This window comes from Abramis brama, assembly GCF_963993115.1.
Source record: "Abramis brama genome assembly, chromosome: 2".
Taxonomy (NCBI): domain Eukaryota; kingdom Metazoa; phylum Chordata; class Actinopteri; order Cypriniformes; family Leuciscidae; genus Abramis; species Abramis brama.
Genome location: NC_139964.1, coordinates 12,719,658 through 12,730,191, shown reverse-complemented (window position 1 = coordinate 12,730,191; position 10,534 = coordinate 12,719,658). Strand labels below are relative to the sequence as shown.

The window sequence follows — 10,534 nt, the reverse complement described above, 5'->3', positions numbered from 1 at the left end:
GTTATTTTAACTCTCTGTAGAGAGGGACCAAATGTTCTCTGAGCAGAGTTAATTTAACTCTGGGGATTTTGCTGTGTACAAGTTCCTATCTTGAGTGTCTTGCTCAATAATTCTTCAGAAAATGTTTCCAGGACGAAAGGCTATACAAATTAAGTTTAAATCTTTGTACATGACCTATCAAATTGGTCGACAAAATTCTTCATATTGTTAAACATGTTGGGTTTAATGACTTTTTAGATATCAATAAATGCCATTGGATCATGATGAAAAGTTGTCTAAAGTTGCTTGTGTGGGCAGGAGTCAAGAAAGAGGAAGAAACATTTTCTGTCTGTGCAATATTTTAAAACGAACAGTGTGTAACCATGAGAAATTCATCAGTTCAACGCCTGCTGGAGAGACTCACCAGAACACGGTAAGAGTTACGCTGGTCACTGTGTGAATATAGTCAGATTAATACTGTTGTAGAAACCACTGACCTAATCAATTGGAAATATTCTCAGTGAAACATTATTTAAATGTTTTTAAAGCTAAAGATTGTTTTATAATGCTCATTATGTGTGTTATACCTGTGGTTCCCAATCCTGGTCCTTGAGGACCCCCAATACTGCACATGTTTGATGTCTCTCTTATCTGACAAACCCATCTAAGGCCTTGGAGCCTTTAATAACGAGCTGATGAACTGAATTAGGTGTGCTTGATTAAGGAAACATCTAAAATGCTGGGGATCGTCCAGGATTAGGAACAACTGTGTGATACTGTATTATTGTTGTTGTAGTGACGTCACTGATAATGGCTCCTCCTCTTCCTCTGGTGTTTCTGCTCATGATTCACAGTGAGTCGCTCCTGATGGAGAATATTTTAATGTTCTTTAGTCTCTCATCAAAGTCTTTCTTTTTTAAAACCATGAGTCCGGAAGCACCCTGTTAAAACCCCTTTCACAAACAAATATAAAATAAAATAAAGTATCAAAATAAAGTAAAAAATAAAGTCAGAGCTAAATTTAAAAAGAATAATAACTTCAGATAAATGTATAAATTATTCTCACTGAAATTAATGTACAATATAAATATGTGCATTAATAATGATTATTTGAATGTTTTTGCAATATCAGAATTTCATGAATGTAATGAACACGAGGGGTCAATAATTATGAAACAATCGTTTCTGTGTGAACTATCCCTTTAACGTGTGTTTCAGGAGTTTTCAGTGATGATGATTGGAGAGTGAGTTACAGTCCTTCACACATCTGTGCACTAAAGGACTCAACAGTGATAATGAGCTGCACTTATAAATACCCTACTGGATATCAGATCATGAAAGTGTTCTGGATCAAAGGCCCTGTAGAGGTTAAAGAGCCTCCTGATTTGTCTAAGGACCCTGAATACAGTCAGAGGCTTCAGTATCTGGGAGATAAACAGCAGAACTGCACCATCAGACTGAGTCATGTGACACTGAAGGATTCACACAAGTACTATTTCAGATTCATCACTGATAAACCTAATGTGAAATGGATTGGTGCTCCAGGAGTGAATCTTACTGTCACAGGTGACTTTGATGAGGTTTATCTCTTCTTCTGTGCATTATGTTGAATAATAATCAGTGTATGACAGCAGCACTAGATATAATGTGTGTGTTGTGTTCAGATCTTCAGGTGGAGTCTCCTGAGAGAGTGACAGAGGGAGATTCAGTCACTCTGAGATGTAAAAGCAGCTGGTTTTATACAATAAGCAATACGATTTTATACATCGTATTGTATAAACTGTAAATATAAAATTATCAACAAAGAGTTATATAATTTGCTTTTAATTAATGCAGAAGTGCATTTGATTATTAAATGAAACAATGAAATGGCTTGGGGTTTCAATTTGTTTTTTAACAGTCAGAAGAAAAGGATAAACTGCAGATCTGCAATACACGAGTATGAGGTGAGACGGCCAAAGAACCACAGAATCATAGGCTACCAATAAATAAATTAGAGCTTCTTTATACACGCAGAACATATATTACCACACTCAAGATTTTACAGGATTGTATGTGAGAACACACACTGTGTAGTGATTACACTTTTGATTTTCATGCAAAATCTCTTGTTTTGTGGTGATAGTCCTTCTCTCTGTTTCCCTGCAGAACGATGATTGCAGTGCAAATACATATGCAGCTCTTGAGCTCAAGTCCAGATCATCTGACCTCTACAACACACTCACAGTAAGAGAAATATCAAAAACTACATGTGCAAAAGAGTTTGTTCAAAAAAGTCAAATAATCAATAATAAATGTGTTTTTGCTATAGACTGTCCATCCCAGACCTGCTGTTCACCAGTTGGGCTCTCTTGAATATGAGAATCTTTCCCTGAGTTTCTCAAGTCTTCTCAATTTCATCAATAAAAAAATGAAATGTCCTCAGTAGTCAATCAACTAGTCAGATACTAAACAGTCTTTTCTTTCTGTTACGAGATGGATTATACGAGTCAATTCACTGACAAAAAATATATATATTTTTTCTGAGATTATTTGTACCATTTGTAGTGTTGATTTATGTAAATGTGTGTCTTATTTCTGTTGTAGCCACAGCAAGACGCCACAGTAAGATGAAGCACAAGCTAAACTTTACTCAACTTTTGTCTCATCGCTGGACACATCCACATCACAACTACTATACTGGCTTCGTACCCAGCAAGCTAAACACATTCACTCAATAAACAGTCTTGACACCGGAGTCGTAGTTCAGATTTACTGAATAAATGTGTAAAACAATAAAAAAACAAAAAGAATACATAAACTGTCACAAATGATGAGTCCAACAATGTACAACTGGAGAAAATAATACAGAATGTTCACACAATATAACACAGAATTTTGAAAACAATTACTTTTATATGCACTCCCTCATAAACATACAAAATGCCAAAATCAAGAATAATTAAACCCCACTTACAGGCAGTGCCTCGTTTAAGTGTTGTTGTTGCTATGGACTGATGGCAAATTCCACATGCACTTGTTCTTTTGAACCCAACCCCCGAAACTGAATAAAACCAATCAGTGCAGAATATATAAATACCAGCAGGGGGAACAAAAACGCTAAAATAGGCAAAGCCTTCTTTAAACGCATCTTCAGAGTTTCCATTCTGCAGAAAGCAATGGATTATATTTGTGTGACATTAATAAACAGTCAATGTGTAATTAATAAATGAGTTTAGAGTTGTTTCTGTAATATTTTATACATTTTATCTGTGTATTAAAGAGTGCATGTGACAGATTTATTCCTTTTCAAATAAAACATTAAATGATAAAAAGGTACGAAGACTCAACATTCTGTTTCATATCTGTGTTTTAAAGTGCGTATTAAACTGGCCAAGGCACGTGATTTCAGAAAACGAGGCTTTGTTAGGTCATACAATGTGAAACGAAACGAAACGAAATTTTAAACGAAACGAATGTTGACATGTCTAAGTTATAAATGAGATATAAAACCAAAAAGAGAAGTTAAAGGGTTAGTTCACCCAAAAATGAAAATTCTGTCAGTAATTACTCACCCTCATGTTGTTCCACCCCCGTAAGACTTTAGTTCATCTTCGGAACACAAATTAAGATATTTTTGATTAAATCTGAGAGCTGGATCACACTAAGGCATTATAACTTGCTGGCCCAGAAAATGTATTAAAGACATTGTTAATATAGTCCAAGTGACTACAGTGGCTCAATCTTAAGTTTATAAAGCGACGAGAATACTTTTTGTGCGCAAAAAAACCCAAAAATAACGACTTTATTCCACTATTCATTTCCTTCTCTCTGGGCCTCAAGTTTTTTCACGTAGTGTTTTAGCGCAGCGCTTCTGTGTTGTACGTCACACTAGGGCTGTAGTCAAGACCACCTTTGTCGAGTCCAAGACAAGTCCAAGACCAGGACTAGTCGAGTCCAAGTCAAGACCGAGTCCAAAGAGGTTCGAGTCCGAGTCAAGACCGAGTCCAAAAAGGTTCGAGTCCGAGTCAAGACCGAGTCCAGGACAGGGAAAAAAAAGTCTGCTAAAAAAATATAGGCTAGCCTATAGAAATTAAATCATTATGTAATAATGAAATAATGAATCATTTTAATTTTATTTAAAATAATTGACTAATTCAAAGAACAACAAAAAAATTATAATTATACAGGCCTAAAGGAGCACTAAACATTCGTTTCGACTGTCTGATCAGTCTTACATTCTGTTCCTGTCAATCATACACGCGATGTCAACCAATTAAACTGCATGAGGGAGGACCGAGACAACTCACAGACACGCACACACACACACACACAAGAGATGCGGATAAACCGTGGATCGGGCGGATGACGTGACGAAAAATAATATTTTAATTAAATTCGGGCGGGTGGCGGCTGAAGCAATCAAATGAAAAAAGTTAGCCAATAAGCAAACCTGCAAGTTATGAGCTGGGTTATTTTGTTTCGAATTAGCTATATTTTAAAACAGCCAGTCATTGCGCCTACCACTCGTGGAGGCAAAGAAAGAAAGGTAAGAAAAAAAGTCGGAAAACTTTGCCCATTAATTAGATGTGCAAGGCAAGCAGGCTAGTTTTCGGGGTGTTATGGACAATTAAAAATATGAATATTCACGTTGCACTAGCGGTGGACTTTCAGCAAGTTTATTTAAACATTTATTTTTTAAAGAGCCGTTTGTGAGTCAAAAGAGCCGGCTCGTTCAGTGAGCTGAGTGAAACGAGCCGGCTCACGAAAAAGAGCCGAAATGCCCATAGTTATTAGGTGGCCAGTGTTTCACTTTCCCTCCAATAATATATTGTTTTAATATCGCGGCGACGTATGTGTGATTACTGGGAACATAATAAAGAAACCTGGACTCGGTCGAGACCAAAAGCCATATTTGGCAAGACCAGTGGCCGAGACCGAGACAAGTCCGAGTCCGGATACCAGCGAGTCCGAGACAAGTCCGAGACCATAGAAAAGCGGTCTCGAGTCCGGACTCGAGTCCAAGACCGGACTCGAGTACTACAGCCCTACGTCACACGCATACACACATGACCAGCGTCGGCCAATAGTGAGCCTACGTGTGACGTACAACACAGACGCGCTGCGCTAAAACACTACGTGAAAAAACTCGAGGCCCAGAGAGAAGGAAATGAATAGTGGAATAAAGTCGTTATTTTTGTTTTTTTTGCGCACAAAAAGTATTCTCGTCGCTTTATAAACTTAAGATTGAGCCACTGTAGTCACTTGGACTATATTAACGATGTATTTAATACCCTTTATAAGCTATAAAACGATACTTGGTTACTCACGTAACCTCGGTTCTCTCTAGAGAGGGAACGAGTATTGCGTAAGCTGTGCTTACGCAGCGGGAAAAGCCTTCTTTTCTCGAGATACTGAAACCAAAAATTATCCTTAATTTCATATATTGTCAACGCAGTGCGGCTGCAGGCAGCTGAGCTAGAGCGGCATACTGCGCGCTCATTGGCTGCCGCGCGGCAACTGCTTAAGCCTACCAGTGAGCCTGGCGTGACGTCACGCCCAATGAGGGCGCGCGCGACCTCGCGCGTCACAGCCCGCCAGAATGGGCGGCGTCAGAGCGTATATAAGGAAGGCTCGTAGGCTATATTCTCTGTTTTCTGTCGACTGAAGCGACACGAGCGATAGGCTCAGCACGGTCAGGGAACGCAATACTCGTTCCCTCTCTAGAGAGAACCGAGGTTACGTGAGTAACCAAGTATCGTTCTCTTACGAGAGGTTCTCTCGTATTGCGTAAGCTGTGCTTACGCAGCGGGAACCCTTTGTCCACGCCGTGCGAGCCTAACAATCACATATGACTCATAGAAAAAACATAGAGGTGATTAAAACAGGTGGCCAGCGGTGCGGGCCAGCGCATGTTCATAAGCACACATAGGGAAAAAACACAGAACGGCACTGCCGGTTCATGTAACTGATACCCTGAGCGTGCAGCTCAACAGACAAGCTAATCGGTAATACAGCCTGACCCTTGGGCAGGACATGAAACACGACTAGACTGACAGAAGTTTAGCCTGCATAGCGGGAACTTCCAGGTTATAAAACCTAACAAATGTGGAGGGGGACGCCCAGCCCGCCGCCCTACAAATGTCGTCAATGGAAACCCCACTGGACCATGCCCACGATGAGGCCATGCCTCTGGTGGAATGAGCCCGTATGCCTAACGGACATTGCAGGTCTTTGGACGCATAAGCTGCTGCAATCGCGTCTACTATCCATCTGGATAGTGTCTGTTTCGAAGCGGCGCGACCCTTGGTGCGCCCGCCAAACGAAACGAAAAGCTGCTCTGAGAACCTGAAGGCTGCAGAGCGCGTCACATAACACCTTAACGCCCTGACCGGGCAAAGGCGGTTAACCCCTTCCTCACTGCTGGAGGACGGCAGGGCCGATAGGGTAACGACCTGAGTCCTGAAGGGAGTGCCTAACACTTTGGGGACATAGCCGTGCTTCGGTTTGAGAATGGCTAACGAGTCGTTAGGTCCAAACTCGAGGCACGACGCGCTGACGGACAGCGCATGTAAATCTCCCACACGTTTAACTGAAGCCAGAGCTAGCAGAAAAACGGTCTTAAGCGTTAAGTATTTCAACTCCACAGAGTCCAAAGGCTCAAAGGGATGCGCTTTTAAGGACTCCAGGACCAGAGACAGGTCCCAAATAGGAACCGACGGGGGCCGCGGAGGGTTCATTCTCCTGGCCCCGCGTAGAAAGCGGGTAATGAGTTCATTTCTGCCCAGTGCACGGCCGTGCGCCGACTCAGCGAACGCTGCTATGGCCGCGACATAAACCTTGAGCGTGGAGGGGGACCTGCCCGCGTCCAACATCTCTTGGAGAAATTTCAATACCTGTGGAACTCCACAGGTCCGAGCATTAGAACCCATATTCACACACCACTTGTTAAACACTGACCACTTAGACGCATAGAGCCGCCTCGTCGAGGGGGATTATCGTTGATTATCCACGCATGCAGAGACCAGTGCTCTGGATGGGGATGCAGAATCGAGCCTCGGGCTTGAGAGAGGAGATCTCTCCTCACCGGAATCGGCCATGGGGCTGTGTCTGCCAGTCTCATTAGCTCGGGGAACCATGGTTGGTTTACCCAGCGCGGGGCTATGAGGAGCACTGCGCAGTTCGCCTCCCTGATCCTCGCTAGCACTTGAGGTAGCATCGAGATCGGTGGGAACGCGTACAGCGGAGCGCTGGGCCAGGTCTGGGCCAGTGCGTCCTCCTGTTTCGAGAAAAACCTCTGGCACTGAGCGTTCTCGCTCGTGGCGAAAAGGTCGATCTCCGCTTCGCCGAAACGACGCCAAAGCGTCTGTATCGTCTGGCGGTGTAAAGACCATTCCCCTGGGGGAACGTTGTCCCTGGACAGTCTGTCCGGGCCGTCGTTCAAACGACCGGGTACATGAGCTGCCCTTAGGGAGCGCAACGGGCCTTGAGCCCAGGATAGGAGGCGCTCTGCGAGCGCGCACAGGGTTCTGGATTTGATTCTGCCCTGGCGGTTCACGTACGACACCACTGACATGTTGTCCGAGCGAACTAGCACATGGTGTCCCCGTAGAAGCGGTAGAAAGTGCTTCAGCGCTTTCTCGACCGCCAGCATCTCTAGACAGTTTATGTGAAGGTCTTTCTCCGTATTCGACCACGGGCCGCAAATCGGACTGCCTTCGTGAGTCGCTCCCCAACCCATGTTGGACGCGTCTGTCGAGATCACTTTGCGGTGTGCGATGGTTCCCATCGACACTCCCCGCTGATACCATTCGGCCGCCAGCCAGGGCTGCAGGGCTGTAACACAGCGCTGAGTCACTCTGATTGGAGCACGGCCTGAAATCCATGCTTTGCGGGGCATTTCCGTTTTTAGCCAGCGTTGAAGCGGACGCATTCGGAGTAAACCCAACCGCAGGACAGCTGCTGCTGATGCCATGTGGCCCAGCATCCTCTGAAAAGTTTTCAATGGAAAAACTTTTCCCTCCTGAAAGGAGGCGGCGAGGTGTCGAACACAGCGCGCGCGCTGTGCAGACAGTCTGGCCGTCATCGCCGCCGAGTCCAGATCTATACCCAGAAAAGTGATAGACTGGCTGGGGGCTAAAGAGCTCTTGTCCCAGTTCACGGAAAGACCCAAGCTTTGCAGGTGACCGAGAAGCGCTTCTCTGTGGGAAACTAGTTCCTCCGCTGAGTGCGCTATAATGAGCCAATCGTCCAGATAGTTCAGGATTCGCATTCCCCTCGATCTCAGGGGTGCGAGAGCCGCATCCATGCACTTCGTAAATGTACGGGGTGCCAGGGATAGGCCGAACGGCAGGACGGTGTACTGATATACCTGGCCGTCGAAGGCGAATCTCAAGAATGGCCTGTGACGGGGTATAATCTGAATCTGAAAGTACGCGTCTTTCAGGTCGAGAGATATGAACCAGTCCCCCGGGCGAATCTGCGCGAGGATTTGACTGGTTGTGAGCATTTTGAACGGCCGTTTCATAAGCGTTTTGTTCAAATATCTCAGATCCAATATAGGTCTGAGTGCTCCGCCCTTCTTGGGTACGAGGAAATAGCGGCTGTATACGCCTGCCTCGGAACCCGGAGGGAGAACCCGTTCTATCGCCCCTTTGTGCAGCAAATTCGCTATTTCTGTGTGAAGCAGATGCGCTGCATCCGCTCTCACTATAGTCTCGGCCCGAGCGCGATAGCGCGGAGGGCGGCGAGCGAATTGAAGCGAATAGCCCTTTATCACTGTGTTCAGTACCCACTTCGACACTCCCTGAATAGCTTTCCATGCATTCGCACTCATAGCTAGGGGTCGAATCGCCTCTGAGTCTCGCCCGCCGCACAGCGCGGGACGGGGGATCTGTGGCGGTGTAAGCGCGAGTCGCGCAGTGGCAGTGAGGGGGAACGGGGGTTCGCTGATGGCGGCAGCCGGCTGAACGGCGCTGTGAGAGAGCGTTGTGTGTGACGGCTCGCGGCGCGGAAGCGGGGCGGGCTCGCGCATGTTTATCGGAGAGTGTGCGTGCTGTAAAGCGGGCACAGAGCTCTTTATTATCACACAGCCGGTGGCTGACTCGTACGTGTTTACATGAGAGTGTGCGCGCTGTGTAGCGGGCACAGGGCTCTTTATTAACACACGGCCAGTGGCAGAATGTTCTGGTCCCCAAACGTGTGAGACAGAGCGAGCACTGTGTAGGTGTGAGCGCTGAAGTGTGGGCACGTGACCTACAGTTATCACTCGAGCGGCCGTAGCGCGCTTTATGTGAGTGCACTCTGTGGGGTACACAGGGGGATTTGTGCTTGTGTGTAGTGATGAGCACTGGGAAGTGGGCAAGCTTACTACACTCATAACACTGACGGCGTGAGCCGACTGACCAGATATTACACTCTTTATTCGATTTATCTGGGTCGCCGTAAAAACGGCGTTTGTGTGCAGGCGAGAGAGTTGAAAAACTGGCTCGTTGGCTGCTGTGGGCACTACTGCAGTAGCCTTCGATAAGGGGACTGGCAGAGGGATACATTTTAGCTTTGACGGTGGTCCGGCCGCAGCGGGACTCGACCGTCTTTTCCTCCCGGCGGATGCTAGGAGGACTTTGCAGGCTCGGGCTTCAGCGTTACCTTAGGCCGAGGCCCACGCGGGGGCGGCGGCCTGTGCTGGCTGGTGGAGCGGGACCTAGGGCGGCCGCGCTGGCGCTGCTGGGGGGCTGGAGGTCTAGATGGCCGTTGTGCGGAGCTGCGTGCAGGAGGCTGGTTAGAGCGGCCTGCAGCGGAGCTCGAGCGGCGGGGCAGGAAGAGGTTCATGGCCTGTGACGCTTTCTGTACCTCAGAAAAACGGTCCACGAGGCCACTCACTGCGGGGCCGAAGAGACCAGTAGACGAGAGCGGGGCGTTCAGGAAGACGGACCGCTCTTGTTCCCCCATGTCGGCTAGCGTTAACCACAGGTGGCGCTCAATGACGGTCAGCGAAGCCATGGATCGACCGATAGCTTGGGCCGCTGTCTTCGTCGTGTGAAGGGAAAGGTCCGTCGCACTGCGCAGGTCGGTTAAGGCCGATCTATCCAGTTCTCCCTCGTCGAGCTGGCGGAGGAGGTCCGCTTGGAGAACTTGAAGGACCGCCATTGTGTGCAGGGCTGAGGCGGCTTGCCCAGCGGCGGAGAAGGCGCGGCTGGCGAACGCCGAAGTAGTCCTGCAGGCTTTAGACGGGAGGGCAGTCTTTGAGCGCCATCTCTTGGATGGGGGGCAAAGATGCGCTGCAACCGCCTGTTCGACCGGTGGAATCCGGTCATACCCCCTCTCCGTGGCTCCGTCCACGCGGGAGAGAGTCGAAGAGGCTGGAGAACGGAGTCTGGCCGAAACTGGAGCGTTCCACGATTTAGCAAGCTCGTCGTGAAGCTCAGGCAGAAACGGCGCTGGTCTGGATGCTAGGGCCTGGCGACCGGAGGTCAGGAAGCATCCATCGAGCCTGTTAGGCGGGGGTACCTCTGGCGGTGACCACTCGAGGCCCAGGCGCTCGACTGCCATAGTGAGGAGGCGGAGAAGCTCGGCC

General features: G+C 47.2%; 1 protein-coding gene across 1 annotated transcript in view; it reads left to right on the top strand.

Annotated features, from left to right (window-relative positions):
• The first annotated feature begins 356 nt into the window (after positions 1–356).
• LOC311077683 (B-cell receptor CD22-like) overlaps positions 357–10,534 on the top strand; it is a 28,402-nt gene continuing 18,224 nt past the window's right edge. The window contains exons 1-3 of the mRNA XM_084106267.1: positions 357–412; positions 776–832; positions 1,198–1,545. Coding sequence (XP_083962393.1) covers positions 790–832; positions 1,198–1,545 — 391 coding nt within the window. The 5' untranslated portion in view covers positions 357–412; positions 776–789. The remainder of the gene's footprint in view (positions 413–775; positions 833–1,197; positions 1,546–10,534) is intronic.